At 46.5% G+C, this 17473-nt stretch overlaps 1 protein-coding gene across 1 annotated transcript; it reads right to left on the reverse strand.

Annotated features, from left to right (window-relative positions):
* Positions 1-1620: 1620 nt before the first annotated feature.
* CD2H10orf120 (chromosome D2 C10orf120 homolog) lies at positions 1621-4993 on the reverse strand. The gene is made up of 3 exons (XM_015065905.3): positions 4717-4993; positions 4447-4522; positions 1621-4063 (listed from the first exon to the last, which is right to left on the reverse strand). The coding sequence occupies exons 1-3, from the start codon at positions 4899-4901 to the stop codon at positions 3320-3322; spliced, it is 1005 nt and encodes a 334-aa protein (XP_014921391.1). The 5' UTR covers positions 4902-4993; the 3' UTR covers positions 1621-3319.
* Between the last annotated feature and the right edge of the window lie 12480 nt (positions 4994-17473).

The raw sequence follows: 17473 nt of genomic DNA on the forward strand, positions 1-17473 counted from the left end.
GAAGCAGGCTCCACGCTGACAGCAGTGAGCCCAACGCAGGGCTCGAACTCATGAACTGTGAGATCATGACCTGAGTCAAGTTGGACGCTCAACTGGCTGAACCACCCAGGTAGCCCAAAACTAGTGATGTTTTAAAGCAAAAGTCATAATCACCCTCAGGAGTTTATTCAGCCCCACGCAATTAATTCTTGTTGATTTTGATCTTTTGTTAGTGGTTTTATGAACCCAGGTTTTCCACTAGAATTCTGGAATTTCTCACCCAGATCAGTGGTATGATCTTAAAGTTATCAGAAACCTCCCCTTGTCATGTTCCTTCCACGAATCTTCTGGAAAATGGAGCTTTTTTGCAAAAGCACCAGAGTAAAAGAATAATGGTCTGTAAAACACAAAAGCCTCAAAAATGGCCATGGTTAAAGATCCGATGAGAGTTCATCACAATGCAACAGACAAGGAGATTTCATTATTTCTGTGACACACAACATTTTAAGTTAACAACTAGAATTAATGACTGACAACATTATGCCAGGATAGATTTCAAGGGATGTCATACAGTTTCTAGAAAACTTATATTAACAATTTGTACCCATCCCAATATAACCTAAAGGGGTCAGACATCACTTCTTATCAGACAATGTTTCCATGTAATTTAACATGTCAAATAAGCCTAATTACTTTCATATCTTTCTTTTTATAAGGAGAGAGAACAAATGCTTTGGAGTTTTTCCAGGAGCCCTCTAGAAAAGTCCAAGTTAGTTCAAGGTCAAAAAGACTTCCCCGGCAAGGAACAAGGAAATCGGCTTAGTGCATCAGATATTCTGCTTTTGGGGGACACTGTGCTGAAAGATCGTTATAACTATCTTTTTCTACTTCCTCTTCACCAGCGGGTGTTGGGGTGGGGAAGCTTAGGGCAGACGACTTCATCTTGTCGATGAAGCCCAGATATATGAAGCACTTGGTGACCTTTGTCTCTGTGGAGGTGATGTTTAGGCTGAGACAAGGAATAGTGTAGAGAGCAAGACGGAGTCACTCACGTCAAGCAGTGATGTAAAGAGCCAAAGAGCAGTAACGGAGAATAGGTATCACTAAAACCAGAGTGTACTCGAGGTACAAGAACTGATAATCAGCAAGGCCAAGAGAGCCTGAGAGAACCCGGAACTAATAATCAGTGGAACCAGAAGAGGTCTCTGAAGGATTAAGCTTTTCAAAGGCAGGGCTTTTAGGGACACCTGGGTGGCTCAGTCAGGTAAGCATCTGACTCTTGATTCCGGCTCAGGTCACGATCTTATGGATCATGGCTCCGAGCCCCGCTCCGGGCTCTGTGCTGACAACGCAGAGCCTGCTTGGGATTCTCTCTCTCTCTCCTTCTCTATCTGCCCCTCACTTGCTCGTGCATGCTCTCTCTCAAAATGAATGAACATAATGAATTATTATTATTAACTAATAATTAATTTTAAAAAGGGAGGACTTTGGCAGGAAACTGTCAGACTCCCCAGACCGCGACTCCACGTCTGACCACATAAGAAGGGCAACTGCCCCCGAGGTTTCTGCCCGACTGCTGTCTGAACACTGGGATCTTCCACTGTTTGAACATAAGAAGCAGAGAACGCCAAGGGCTGGCCAGGACCAGACTAAGTCCACAGACCAACGGCATGCTCACGGACACGTTACCTTCCTCCCTTGTTGTTTATGGCCTGATGTATGACTTGTTTTGTCTCGTGCGACGTGTATGAAGCCAAGTTAAATGCCTTGCGGAACGTCATTGAGGTTGGAATGTTAACAACCTTGCTTTATGACTGAATAAAGCTGACATCGTGAAAAGACACAGCTGGTGTGTGCACCTTGCTCATGTGATTTCGACACCCTGAATCGTGAACCACAGCATCTACCTACACAATGCTTCAAGTGAAGTAGGTTAAGTTGGCCCCTGTGACCAACAGAGTTATCCTGGAAACTGGGAGAGAGAGAAGCCCCCTTCCTGCCCATGGCTCAGCCTCTGCGGAGAGGGCAGCAGGGGTTCTGAAGGAGCTGACGTGAGAACCCCATGCCCAACCCCAGAAGAGGGAGCCAGAGAGAAATCTGGCCTTGTCCCAGGAAGCTGCGGGCCATGGGCGCAGGTTCGGCATCTTTCCAACTGTGCGCAGATTGCTGAGGACAGAGTGTAATTCACTGAAAGACCTTTCTGTGCTTCAGATGCAGATATGAAATGAGTGTGTCCTGTTTCTCAGGTGCCAAACGTGCTGCCCCAGGTGCTGCCTCCTGGATCTGCCACCTCGGGGGCACAGGCAGGGCCTTAATGGGAGCAGCAAGAGCTGACCTCAGGGACCCTGGACCCACCTGCAGACATGCCTAGAGGACTGTGCACATGGCATCCGTGCATGCCCTGTGCCTGCACTTGGCTTGAGAAGGAAGGTGGAAGTCCCCTGGTTAGATTCAAGAGCAGGTCGGCCAGGAGCAGGTGGGCTTTACCTTCATAGGTAGGAGCTGCTTCCCTAAGAAGTGGGAAGCATGGAACTGACCTCTAGACTTTCTGGCTGGGCAACCTTCTCCTTGAGTAATATTCTTTTCCCCATCTGGGCTATAGGTTGGTCCCAGCTCCAGGGACTCAGTGGTGGAGTGATTGCAGTCATGGTCCCGGCCGTACCTGCTTCCCTGTGTTCGTGCCCTTTGCAGTATGACCCTCCTCCTCTTCCTATCCAGAGATGAAGTCTACTTGCCCACCCTCGTATCTTGCTGTGGCCAACAGAATGTGACAAAGGGACGGTGTGCCAGTTCTGAGTCTTGGCTTTCAGGGGCTTTGCAAACATCCACTTACTCTCTTGGATCCTGCAGTGGCCCTGTGAACGGGCCTGGGCCAGCCTGCTGCAGGAAGGAAGCATGTGGCCCAGTCACTTCCACTGACCCAGCTGATAGCTGTCAACCCTCAGGAGAGTCACCTAACTGACCCGTGGTTGACTGTGGACACATGAGGAACCCAACTGAGCCCAGGCTAAATTGCTGACCCACAGGATTTCAAGCTAAATTAACGATTGCAGTTTTAAGCCACTGGATTTGAGGGTGATTCGTTTCACAGGAGTGGGCAACTGACATAAGACCCCTGGAAATAAGGCAAAGCGGAGAGGCCTGCATGCTGGAAAGGCCTGGGCTCTGGGATGACGGTGCCAGCTGAGAGCCAAGAGCGAAGAGATGCCTGAAAACAGGAAGCCTTGCTGTTAGGTGTTACCCTGAGAAGCCTGGAGACCCCAGGACCCCGGGGGCAAAGCTGCAGGAGTGAAAAGGACCAGGGTCTTTGGTTACCATGGCAATAAGTAAGACTTTAATACTAAAGAGCTTTGTGCACGTACCCTTTCCAGACGCTGTCTTCCCCCAGGAGGCTGGCCTTTGTCATATCAGCGGGGTGGACTCCCCGGGAAATAAAATCCTGACTCATCAGCATTAGGTCACCAGGGAACTCAGCTAAGCGGAAAAGATTTCGGTTGGTTAGGCCAGTGATGGACCGTTCCGCTTTCTTGGTGGGGAAGAACGGTTTCTGATCATTTGGATGGCATGTGAGACATTGTTTCGGTTCTTCTGACTTGAAGATGACGTTCATTTTTATTTCTCGTCTGCTTGTGGCTTTGTTCTCTGCCTCGCCTCTCTCCTCTTGCTTGGCAGAGTCGTAGAAAGCCACGACCTCGCTGTCCTCGTCTTCCCTGGTCTTGTCTTTTGCCATTGGGCCCAGGCCCCCTCCAGACAGAAATGAAGAGCCCCTGAGCCTCTCGATGTAGGGCAACAGCTGCTTATTCCGTAGGGCTCGAGCAAGCTGCATCCGTTCTACGTGCCTGATGACAGTGAGCTTCTCGCGCTGGGGCATTCTGAACTCCTCTGGGGGCACGATCACCTTGGCCGTCCACAGTTTTTCCAGAGGCCTGCAGGCGGCACAGGGACGGGGATGCTGTGTTCCGAACTCCAGCGCCCGCTTGTAGTCCGGAGACAGCGACTGGAGCTCCTTGAGCATTTCCCACTCCTCCTCTTGCTTGTGGGTCAGAAATCTCCTTGCCGCCGTGGTGTGGACACCACCCAGCCGCTGACAACGTGAAGGGGACTATCAAAAATCTCAACGGGGCAGCAGCAGGGGGTGCCCCCAGAAAGAATCGCCTGGTGGCCCCTGTCCCCATCTGCCGCTGAGTGTCTGGGCCCCTCTGCGGTGGGAGCTTTGGGGTCGGACAGGCCGGAGTTCAAATCCTGACTCTCCTTACCTACAAGCCAGCAGCCCTCACAGTGCTATTCCTAATCAGAACTTTGAAACAAGATAGTATTTGCAGTGCAAGTGTGGGAAGCTTCGAGTGAGGCCTCTGGGAACCTTGTATGTCCGTTGCTGGTGGGTTTTGAACCTCTGGCTCCACCCCTCCCAGCCTGGCTGCCTGGCTCCAGCGGGGCCTCCCTGCGAATCAGCTTCAGGACACTTACTAGGATCTCTTTTTCCAAGGGGGAGTATTTTCCGAGGGCGATGCGTGGATCCGATTTGTAGGATTTGGTCCATATCCTGAAAGGCAAAGAGTCAGGTGTAGGAGAACCCCAGGAAGGGTGTCACGACTTTTAGTTTTGGGGTGGGAAGCGTCACAAAGGGCGGCCCTGCCTTAGACAGGCGAGGGCCACGGTGACCGGGGTGGGGTCCTCCCCTTGGCTCGTTCTGGGAGGGGTGGGAAGGACAGGACCCGAAGCCCAGGCTCCGCTCACCCCAACGGTGAAGTAGAACTCAGACCCCGCTGACAGCACAGGGGGGCTTTATCCCAAAAGGAATCGCTTGTGTTAGACATTCTGACTGGCGCTCCACTCATCCTCCACCTGCCCTCTGCAGACTTCCTTTCTTGGGGCCTCTGTTTCCCAGTCTTCTGGAAGCCATTCTCCCATTCCCTGATCATACTCTGGCAATACGCGAGGATGGGAGGTGTTAATGCCTGGAGTTTCTTTCTAGGACATTTTAGCGGGAACCCAAGAGATAGTTACGAACTCTTCCTGCATCATAACTGGCCTACTTGGGGCCTATTGTGAGGTCTGAGTTTAGGTATCAGATGATGCCCTGGGGTGAAATGGACACACACGACCATGTGCCTGGAGGGGTGGAACCCAGGGGACCAGAGTGGGCAGAGCACGTGGCGGGGGGACATTCTAACCATGTCGCTGCTGCTTACAAGCCCACAAAGACTGCTCAGTGCCTTCAGGGTGAAGACTCAGCCTCTCTCAGGTCCTTGCTTGCCTCTGCAATCTTAATTCCTCAAGCTCCATCAAAACGCTCGATCCGTGGCTCTTGGAATGAGTTTCTCAGCTACTGTTCATGCCCCCCCCCGCCCCTCTCCCCCATATCTCAGACAGCTCTCTCCTCCCTTGGCAACTTGCTTTCAGGGCCTGGCTCACCTGTGCCTCCCCTGAAGATTTCCTTGCGGGATAAATCACTCCTTTGTCTGCGTTCTCACAGTCCTGGTGCCATGCTCCAGCACGTTATCACAAATTGACTTGGTTGTCCACTAAGTCTGTCTCTCCCTCTGCTCAAAAGGAAGTCCCAGAGGCATCTTATTCGTGTGTTGCTGTTGTTTAGCACGGGGCCTCGTGTAGAGCAGACGCTCGGCTTGCCGACTCAGTAAGAAATCATCTTGGGTCAAAAGCGTTCCTGGTGAGAATGCACATTAGCACAACCCCTACTAAAGGTAATTTGGCAACATAAACGTTCCGAATACATTTACCCTTTGACCCAGCAGTATGTGTATATGATAAAATATGCTCAAGGTTAGTCAACACAGCCTGCTTGGGACAACAAACCTAATGACAAACTCAGGGGTACCTGCGTGGCTCAGTTGGTTAAGCGTCCGACTTTGGCTCAGATCATGATCTTGCGGTCCATGAGTTCGAGCTCCGCGTCGGGGCTCTGTGTTGACAGCTCAGAGCCGGGAGCTTGCTTCGGATTCTGTGCTCTGTCCCTCCCCTGCTCATGCTCTGTCTCTCTCTCTCTCTCTCTCAAAAATAAATAAAGATTTTTAAAAATTAAAAAAAAAACCTAATGACAAACTCAAATGTCCATTAATAAGGATTGGTTAGAGTTATGGCCAACCATACACTGGAATACTACGTGGGAGTAATAAAGATCAAGGAAGGAAGGTCTGTATTTATATGGAAATATCTCCAAGAAATATGGTTAAATGCAAAAAGCAACGTGCGAAAGTATGTAAGTTGTAGACTGCCTTTTAAGTTGGAAAGGAAAAAAAAATAAGCATGTGCATTCATATTTGCATGAAGAAAATCTAGATTAATACACACAAAAAATTAATAAAAATGGTTACCTGAGGTGGGTATCCGGCAGATGAGGAAGTAGTGAAATGAGCCTTTTCATTGTGCACATTATTCTGTCTTGAATTCAGAACCACGTGAGTGCATTACCCATTGAAAAAATGGAAAACAGAAGCTCATGGAAGAGTTGGTCTCTGACAAGCATCGGTCCTAAAACTTGCCTTTGCCTCCGCCAGGAAATTCGGAGTGGGGAGATTTAGAACATGGGCTGGTGCTCATACCCATGGGCGCCATCTAAGATACAGTGATGCTCCTCTTGTTCGCACAGGCAAGTTCAGTTACCTGGAGCTGCTCCAAACCCAGGAATCAGCAACCAGCGCCTCTTAGCAGTAATGCAAATACCTCCTGCAGTGCATTCAGTGGCTCAGCCATTTGCTCCACACTAGCTGCGGATGAACAGTGGCTTTGCACAAGCCACACGACAACCTGACACCTTATACGCACTCAACAAATATTTGCGAAACAACCAATGAGTGATATATGCTGGAATATTACGTAGCTATCAAAAAGCAAGTTTTGACAAAATTTCCAATAACGTACTTCTGATGCAATGTGATCTTTAAAAAAAAGCATAGGGGTGACTGGGTGGCTCAGTGGGTTGAGCGTCCGACTTCGGCTCAGGTCATGATCTCACAGTCTGTGAGTTCAAGCCCCGTATCAGGCTCTGTGCTGATGGCTCAGAGCCTGGAGCCTGCTTCCAATTCTGTGTCTGCCTCTCTCTCTCTGCCCCTTCCCTGCTCATGGTCTGTCTCTCTCTGTCTCAAAAAGAAATAAAAACTTTAAGAAAAAAATTTTAAAAAAGCATAATACAAAATGTACATAGAATAGGATATGGCTACTATAAATGCACAAATAAACAAGAGGGAAAAGGACTAGCAGGAAATACGCAGAGACACCAGCAGGGGTTACTCTGGGCTGTGGGCTGATGGGGGATACGCTAGGTCTGCCCATGTGCCAGCAGACTGGTCGGACAGGAAAGGGTACCACGGCCAGGATCCAGCTTCTCCAGACATCAGGACCCTGCCACTCTGCCTGGGAGGGTGTCACCATGGCAACAGGTCTTGACGCTGGGACACTGATTCTTCCTGCACTCAGTTCCACTAACTGGCTTTTAGTCCACTTCCTTCTCCCCACCCCCTCTCTCATTGCCATTCCCAAGCTTTTCTTTTCTTTTCTTTTTTGAAGATATTTCTCCATGATCAGTTTTACATTAGGTTGCATTCCTGTTACCTTGGTACCTGCTTTTGTGCTTGCTTGTTTGTTTTTATTAATTTTTTTTAACATTTATTCATTTTTGAGAGACAGAGTATGAGCAGGGGAGGGGCAGAGAGAGAGACACAGAATCGGAAGCAGGCTCCAGGGCTCCAGGCTCGGAGCTGTCAGCACAGAGCCCGACGTGGGGCTCGAACTCACTAATTGCAAGATCGTGACCTGAGCCGAAGTCAGACGCTTAACCAACTGAGCCACCCAGGCACCCCTGTGCGTGTTTTTATTCAGTCATCGACCTCATATGCTGGCTTGTTTTCCATGTTTCCTTTTCCATTGCCTGTCATTTTAATCCTCTATCTTTTACTCTCATGTTTATTTTATGTCTTTGCCCCATAGCCTGTGCCTTTTACATACATCTCATCTATTTTTACCTACTGTATTAGTCAGGGTTGTACAGAGAGAGAGAGATTTTAAGGAATTGGCTTACGGGATTAGGGAAGCCGGAAAGTCCAAAATCTGCAGAGTGGGTTGACAGGCTGGAGACTCAGGGAAGAGCACTTAATGCAGCTCAGACATGCTGGCAGGATTTCCTCTTGCTTGGGTAGGTCAGTCTTTCTTCTAGTCATAGCTTCAAGTGATTAGATGAGGCCCACCCATGTCATAAAGGGCAGTTTGCTTTACCCAAAATCCACTGATTTAAATGTTAATCTCATCCAGAAAACATCCTCACAGAAACATCCAGAATAATGGATCAGACCAAAATACAGCTGGGCCCAGCCAAGTTGCCTCATAAAATTAACCATCAAACCTACTTACATTTACCAGATTTTTAAAGATGAGATTTGGGGGGCGCCTGGGTGGCTCAGTCGGTTAAGCGTCCGACTTCAGCTCGGGTCACGATCTCGAGGTCTGTGAGTTCGAGCCCCGCGTCGGGCTCTGAGCTGACGACTCAGAGCCTGGAGCCTGCTTCCGATTCTGTGTCTCCCTCTCTCTCTGCCCCTCCCCCGTTCATGCTCTGTCTCTCTCTGTCTTAAAAATAAATAAACGTTAAAAAAAAAAAAAAAAAAAAGATGAGATTTGGGCGCCTGGGTAGCTCAGTCGGTTAAGCGCCCAAATTCGGCTCAGGTCATGATCTCGCAGTTTGTGAGTTCGAGCCCCGCGTCGGGCTCTGTGCTGACAGCCTGCTTCAGATTCTGTGTCTCCTTCTCTCTCTCTCTGCCCCTCCCCCACTGTGCTCTGTCTCTCAAAAATAAATAAGCACTAAAAACAGATGAGTTTGAGTGGTTTTTAGAGCGTTTTAATAGCAGGTTTTCCATTATTATGCATAATTATACCCATTTTTGAATAGTGTAGTAAAAGACTCATACAGTATGTATTCCCTTGCGTCTGCTCTTTTCCCTCAGCATTATGTTTTTCAGACTCTTACTGATATGTTTGACTTTAGCTCATTTTCGTTGTTGCTTAGCATGATTTTGTTACGATTTATCAAGCCGCCTTCTGCTTCTGATTTGGGGAGCAATCTCATACATGCCTCTTTGGGTTATGGGCATGCTTTTCTCTAGGGGTGCAAGGTGCTGGGTCCTGGGGTATGTGTAGCTTCCATTTCCTGGAAAATTCTCAGCTCCATTCCAAAGTTTCCACCATCGTAGACTCCCAACAATGATCCCCCCTTGTCAACACCAGTGGGTATGCTATGGTATCTCACAGTGGCTTTAGTTTGCATTTTTCCAAGTGCAAATGATGCCGAACACCTTTTCAATTGGCCATTGAGCTTACCCTTTGTGAAATGTCTGTTCAAGTCTTTTGGCCATTTTTCCTAACAAGCTTTTGTTTTCTTGTTGGTATGTGGGACTTGGTTATGTATTCTTGACGCAAGCCCTACGTTGGTTCAATATGTGGCAAGTACCTGTTTCTACGTTGACTTGGCCTTCTCCTTTTTTTTTTTAAGTATTTATTTATTGAGAGAGAGAGAGAGAGAGAGAGAGAGAGGGAGAGGGAGGGAGCTCCAGCAGGCTCCACACTACACAGTGCACAGCCTGAACCCACAAACCGTGAGATCTTGACCTGAGCCAAAATCAAGAGTCAGACGCTTAACTCACTGAGCCACCCAGGCACCCCGGCCCTCTCCTTTCTCAAAGGTATTACTTGTGCTAGCTGCACTCCAACTTATCAGTCTTTCCCTGGTTGGTTAGTGCTTCCCATGCCTTGTTTAAGAAATCATTTCCTACCCCAGGGGGAAATGATGCTCTCCTAGATTATGTGGCTTGTATGTTCATAATCACATTCTCCTATATTCTCTAAACCTCGGGGCTTTTTCCTTTAACTTTCTTCCTACTCTCAGTTTTTTAGCTATAATGCTCAATTATTTCCCACCTTTTTTTCTTTAAGTATATTTTCCAACCGAATTTTACATGGCTACCAAGAAGTCCGTGCCTGTGTACGCACTGAGCGCCCTCTCAAGAAACACACAAAAACCTAGAGGACTTTCCTCCTCCTCCCCACATCCTTGCCAGCAGTCACCGTGTGGGCTTTGGCTCCCTCTGATGGATCTTGCCACCCGTTGCAAGGTGGCTTTCCAAAGACCTTCAGCCACCTCCTCTCTCCAGCGCTGAGATTTTCCATGTAGATAGCCAGCCCCCTCATTTATGGGAATGCATAACAATGCATAGGATACACTCTTTATATAAGCTGAGTGCTTTAAAATCATGGTTTCCTGATGAACTCTAGGCAGATCAGAGCCCTGGGAAGTTCTTCTCCAACGTCAATGTGCAAATAAATCTCCTGGATATTTTGCTAAAATGCAATCTTATTTGGTAGATCTGGGAGGGACTCAAAAATCTGCACCCCGCCCCCAACGAGTTCCCAGGTGACGCCAATGCTGCTGGTTTAAAGAGACACAAAGTAGTGACTCAACGTGGACCACTCAACATGAGGTGCTACTCAAAGTGTGGTCTGTGGACCGGCAGCCATGCTATCACCTGGGAGTGTGTTAGAAATGCAGAATTTCAGGCGCTGCTCCAGATTTATTGAATCCCAGTCTGCATTTCAGCAAGTTCCCCCAGTGATTCACATGCACGGTTAAGTGAAAAAGGAAGCTGGTTGGCACCTGTGAGGAATCAGATGCTGTACAACATCCACGCTGTCACTGGTGGGGTTCGCCCAGAGGGCTTGTGGCCAGGACTCACACTGCTACACACTCCCCTGCTTCTAAAATCCAGCCCCCCGCTTCTCTAGTCTCCTTCTGGCATAAGGACTGGGGAGACGGTGGCTCAAGCAGAAATGTTACAAACAGTTTCTTAGGAATGGAGTCAGCTGTGGCCCTTTTGGAGGCTTTTTGGGAAGTCCACCCAGAATGGTGGAGCCGAAGGGTAAGGGGAGGACTGTTTCACCTTTAGACCTTTGGGAAATGGTTGGACCTCTGGAAACATGTCAGAAGCAGAGTTGCTGGGGCGCCTGGGTGGCTCAGTTGGTTAAGTGGCCAACTTCGGCTCAGGTCACGATCTCACAGTTTGTGGGTCTGAGCCCCACATAAGGCTCTGTGCTGACAACTCAGAACCTGGAGCCTTCTTCAGATTTCGTGTCTCCTTCTCTCTCTGCCTCTTCCCCACTTATGCTCTGTCTCTCTCTGTCTCTCAAAAATGAATAAACATTAAAAAGTAAAAAAAAAAGAAGCAGAGTTGCTGATTCTTTGTCTGGAGGGCAACAGATTATTATCAGTAGAAGTTAAAGTCCCACGCATGCACCCCCACGTTTACAGCAGCACTATCGACAATAGCCAAAGTATGGAAAGAGCCCAAATGTCCATCGATGGATGAATGGACAAAGAAGATTCGAGAGATATATATATATACATACATATATATATATATATATACATACATATATATATATATACATACATATATATATATGTATATATATATATAATGGAGTATTACTCGGCAATAAAAAAGAATGAAATCTTGCCATTTGCAGCTACGTGGATGGAACTGGAGGGTATTATGCTAAGTGAAATTAGTCAGTCAGAGAAAGACAAAAATCATAGGACTTCACTCACATGAGGACTTTAAGAAACAAGACAGATGAACATAAGGGGAAGGAAACAAAAATAATATAAAAACAGGGAGGGGGACAAAACAGAAGAGACTCATAAATATGGAGAACAAACAGAGGGTTACTGGAGGGAGTGTGGGAGGGGGTATGGGCTAAGTGGGTAAGGGAAATTAAGGAATCTACTCCTGAAATCACTGTTGCACTATATGCTAATTCCGATGTAAATTTTAAAAAATAAAAAATTAAATTAAATTAAAAAAAAAAGTTAAAGTCCCAGAAGGATGTTTTAATCCATCTTGAGAATCTAGGCCAAGGTGACGGGGCTTTTTGTTGTTGTTGTTTTTAGTTTTCTCCACCAGAATTTCTGCTGAGTTCCTTGCAGACTCACCTAGGAGGATTCCCCATCTTTGATAGAATCTGTCCCATTGGAGGACAAGAGGATCAAACTGACACCAGGGTCCAAGAAGGGGGACCAGTGCTAACCCTTTAATAGAGACCATTGTCCACACCACATTCTGGTTCTGAAAAGAGAGCTTGAGAATCCCCTGTGGTTCCCTGGATTGCTATTAATACTCACCACAGGGCATGAGAAATTCTTTTCTGAAGTATAGGAAAGCCTGGGTTCTTGGCTCTGGAGACGTCACATGGCAAGCATTCATCTTCAAGGAAATCTCAAGGGATGTTTATGCTAAGAACAAACAAATAGACTCCCAAAAAGATGGCTCTACAAGACAGAGATTTCTCTTTAAGAATGTGGCCAGTTGAGGTCATAGAAGTAAAGACCCTAATGCGTTGGCTAACTGTTCTGATGGGTTTTGATAAAATGTTCACGATAAAGATGTGCTCGAGTATAGTGGTCAAGAGTATGGTTGTGGGTATGCTAGAAATTTTGATAACTGGTTCCAGGGCGGGGGCGGTGGGGGGTTCCCAGATTTAACAAATAAAAATACAGGAAACCCATCAAATGTGAATTTCAGATATGTTCCGCCTACTTATACGAGAACTATTGGTTTTCAATTGAAAACTCAAATTTAACTAGGTGTCCTGTATATTATCTGGCAACCCTATCTCTGGGGAAAAAAATAAAAGCCTCGATATGAAGCATTTACCAATTTCCTTGGTGTTAAAACACCCACCATGGCTGATTTCAAGCTGCCAATGTGAAGTCACTGAATATGGAATTGAGAAGAGATCCCCAGATTTTGGTGCTCATTCTCATTATGTCTGTCAGGTTTCTGCCCTGGAAAGTAACTGTTTTAGCCAGGTTACTCTTTGCCAGGACATCGCTTTGTGCAACATGCACGTAAAAGAGTCAATACTCCTCCTTCCTTGAAGGGGAACTGAGAGCACTGTGGGTTTGTAAGAGCAGAGCGGGTGTGGGGATGTGGTGGGGAAAAGGCCAGAAAAAGAGACAGCTACAATGGGAAGAGCCTGTTAGGCCACACTGAAAAGTTGGCACTTTTCCCTCAGAAGAGTGAGACATGCATCACAACTTTCTCTGAAGGAGGTGGCTTACCTGTTAATTTTGTTTTTTTTTTTTTAAGTAGGCTCTACGCCCAGTGTGGGGCTTGAACTCACAACCCGGAGATCAAGAGTCACACGCTCTATTGACTGAGCCAGCCAGGCACCCCAAAACAGTTTAATTTTTTAAAAACAACTTTATTGAGGTAAACTTTACTTACTATGGGGGCACCTGGGTGGCTCAGTCAGTTGGGCGTCTGACTTTGGCTCAGATCATGATCTCCCAGTCTGTGAGTTCGAGCCCCGCGTCGGGCCCTGTGCTGACAGCTCGGAGCCTGGAGCCTGCTTTGGATTCTGTGTTTCCCTCTCTCTCTCTCTGCCCCTCCCCTGCTCATGTTCTGTCTCTCAAAAGTGAATAAACATTAACAATTTTTTTTAAACTTTACTTACTATGAAATTCACCTGTTTTCGATACCATACTTCAATGATTTGTAGTATCTTCACTGAGTCGTGTGCAGCTCTCTCTACAATTCAGTTTTGGAATGTTTCTAACACCCTAAAAAGATCCTTTGTGCCCATTTACAGTTAGTCTCCTGGCAAGTACCAGGAGACTCTAGTTAACGAGTCTCCTTTCTGTCTCTATAGATTTGCCTTCAACTGTTCTTATCTTAAATCAGCTCCTTCCTTTCTAGCTTTAAATGACCCTCTCTTCCTTGGCGCTCTGCTGTGGAGTGAGTGGGCGTTTTGTTGTTCCTTTGTCACAGCAGAGGGACCACTGGGTCCATGCTCATGAACCCTGCCCTCTTCTTATGAAGCCAGAAGCTTGCAGCTTCCTGAGCTCGTAGCTGGGATAATGGCTGGGCTCTCTTGGCTTAATGGCTTCCCCAAAGAGTAGAGCTGGAGATCTGCTTAATTTTCCATAGGCTGACACAGAAATGACTTTGCAGTTCCGAGATTCTATCAGATTATAGAGGGAGGGTGTTAGTTGTGGTTTCCCTTATCTCTAAATAACAACTTCCTGTGTTAGTCTGGCATGAAAATGGCGCCAGGCAAACCCAACCGTGATTCTGCTGGGCCCGCTACAACCAGACAAGGCAGGAGACAGGGGATGGGCAAATTTCCCATATTCGGAATGTTCCTTCCTGCCTGTCGGTCCCTGTGACACCTGAACACAAACAAAACAGGAGAAAAGACCCTTCCCCCTGAAGCCATCTCAAGTTAAGATAGAAGGGTTGTGGTGTCACTTGCCCTCTCCTGATGGGGAAGATTAGGCAGGGTTTGGATTCCATTCTTGTCTCGTTGTGCCCCGTGCCCCCCTGACCTCTGATTCAGCTCTGTCCGCTATCCGGGCTGTTACAAGCCCCCTCTGAGAAGTAAACCACCAAAAAGAATGTGGGAGGTAGAGAACTGGCCAACTCTGGGAGGCACACCCGGAAGCTTCAGTGGACAAGAGAAGCAGGTTGAAGGCATTTTCCAAGCAGGATACGTCTCTGCTTGGCTGCCAAGGGATATGCCAGGGAGGGCTGGTCACACACATGCCCCTCCTACAGTGGAACAAAGGCAGGACTGAGATTTGCCAACAGGAGAAAGAAAGTAAAATCTGCCATTGCCCCATGAAAGTTTCCTTCAAAGAGACATTTGAAAGTTGTTTTTGACTTAAGAGAAGGGCAAGGGTCCAGCAGGCCTGGGATATCAGACGATGAAGGTGAGACAAACTATCAGCTCCTCTCAGTGCAAACATCACTACCATCCTTTCCTGGCAGGACTTTGTCCTGTGTTCTTTGTCCCTGTGGCTCAAGATGGTGGGTGGTATCTAAAAATAGGTCTGTCGTGTAGACAAAACTCGGATGGCATCTTTCAAGGCGGCACACACAAAAATGTGACACGGCAGAGAAATGGCAAATAGAAACAGGCATTTAGAAAAGTATACATGCCCATGGGGTGCCAGTAGGTTAAGCTCCGGAATTCGGCTCAGGTCATGATCTCGCAGTTCGTGGGTTCGAGCCCCGCGTCGGGGTCTGTGCTGACGGCTCAGAGCCTGCTTCAGCATTCTGTGTCTCCCTCTCTCTCTGCCCCACCCCTGCTCACACTCTGTCTTTCAAAAATAAATAAGCATTAAAAAAATTTTTTTAAAGTATACACTCACCCATCAGGCACATAATTTATGTGAATTCAGATTTTGACACTCAGTGAAAAGAGATAACAACAACAGTCATTTAAATGGCACAAGGGGCGCCTGGGTGGCTCAGTCGGTTAAGCGTCCGACTTCAGCTCAGGTCATGATCTCACAGTTCATGAGCTGGAGCCCCGTATCCAGCTCTCCACTGACCATGCAGAGCCTTCTTCGGATCCTCTCTCCCCCTCTCTCTCTGCACACCCCCCTGCAAAATAAACAAACATTAAATTAAGAAATAATAATAAATGCACAAAAATTCCACCTGGGTCTGTGATCCACTTCAAGTTAATTTTGGATGTGGTGGGTAAGGGTTGAGCTATTTTTGTTATTTGCACTTTGGTGTTCAGTTGTTTTAGCACCAGGTTTTGAATTACCTTGGTGCCTTTGCCAAAATTCCAATGGCTGTGTGTGCAAGAATCTATTTGGGGACTTTATTCCATTGATCTATACGTCTTGTTTACATCCATATCGCACGGCCGTGACTATTTAGCTCTAAATAAAGTCTTTTTCAGAAATGCTTTGGCTATTCTAGGCCCTTTGCTTTTCTGTATTCACTTTAAAATCAAATTGTCAATTTTACAAAAGGCCTGCAGGAATTTTTTTAATGTATTGCATTGAGACTATAGATCACTTTAAGGAAGAATTGATACCTTAATAATACTGAGTTGTCCAATTGGTGAGCATGGTGTATCTCTCCACTTTAGACCTTTAATTTCTTTCAGCAGCGTTTTACGGTTTGTCATGTGTAGTTCTTGTACGTGTTATGTTAAACTTACCATTATGAATTTTATGGGCTCTCAATGCTATTTTTTAAAAATTTTTTTTAACCTTTATTTATTTTTGAGACAGAGAGAGACAGAGCATGAATGGGGGAGGGGCAGAGAGAGAGGGAGACACAGAATTGGAAGCAGGCTCCAGGCTCCAAGCCATCAGCCCAGAGCCCGATGCGGGGCTCGAACCCACGGACCGCAAGATCGTGACCTGAGCTGAAGTCGGACGCTTAACCGACTGAGCCACCCAGGCACCCCTCTCAATGCTATTTTAAATGGTAACTGTTTTTCATTTTCCAATTATTACTGCTAGTAAATATATATACAATTGATTTTTTTTAATTTCCCTTATTTCTTGGGGTGCCCAGGTGGCTCAGGCGGTTGAGTGTCTGATTCTTGACTTTGGCTCAGGTCATGACCCCAGGGTGGTGGGATCCAGGCCCGTGCTGGTCTCTGTGCTGAGCATGAAGCCTGCTTGGGATTCTCAGTCTCTCTCTCTCTCTCTCTCCTTCTGCCCCTCTCCCTTTTTCACTCTCTTTCTCTAAATCTAAAAAAAAAAAAAAAAAAAAAAAAAAAGGAATAGACATAGAAGGACACAGAAAAGACTGTTCTCTATATGCCAAGAAAAATATATAGATGGTTTTCTCCAAACTTTCACAATTTGTACAAATTTTTGTCTTGGGAGGGTTAGTAAATTCCTTCCCAGATATTTAAAAGATCAGCTATAGTTTAAAGGGTATCAGTATTGGGCAAATTAAAGCAATATAGGTTTTTTTCAAGTACATGGAAAAACCGAACAGTAACTTTACCTACTCTGCATTTCTAGCTAGACTTGAAATATTTCATGTACAAGTTTTGGTTCAGATTCCACGCACAGAAAAGTAGCACTAATCACTGCACTTTCGCGGCTCCTGGGGCCACGGCTCCTCGTTTGTTCTGCAACGTCGGTTGATTTGATTCTGCAATACTTCCGAGAGAGCTTCTGCAATTCCAAGGGGTCTTTTTAATTCTTGATTTTTGAATAAATCTTAAAACACTCAAATACCAGTATCGTAAAGTGATATGGAACGTGTTTGCCAAATCTGAATGGAGTCAGGGAAGACAGAAGTCAATCTGAGGGTGAGCCAATGTAAATTGCCAGAAGGACACTTGGGATATAGACTTTTGTCCTTGTCTACCAAGACTTGCTACATTATGCTTCAGAATAAAGCACTCTTGTAATTCCTCAAGATCCATACATATTTCTCTCTAACGTCTAATTAAAATATAGTATTCCAGGAAGTGAGAACAAAAGATAATCTGTTTTACAGACTAAACCCAAAGACACAAACCAGTTTTTTAAAACAAATAAATAAAGGTGACTAACTCTAAGTGCAAATAAGGAAGACAAACATTTTAGTCCCCTAACTAGAGGCTGTTCACGCTGGCAGCAGGAACTCTGTGCTGCTGATGGGACCAAGACGCTTGACAAGTCAGCTCAGAG

This window comes from Acinonyx jubatus, chromosome D2, assembly GCF_027475565.1.
Source record: "Acinonyx jubatus isolate Ajub_Pintada_27869175 chromosome D2, VMU_Ajub_asm_v1.0, whole genome shotgun sequence".
NCBI lineage: Eukaryota > Metazoa > Chordata > Mammalia > Carnivora > Felidae > Acinonyx > Acinonyx jubatus.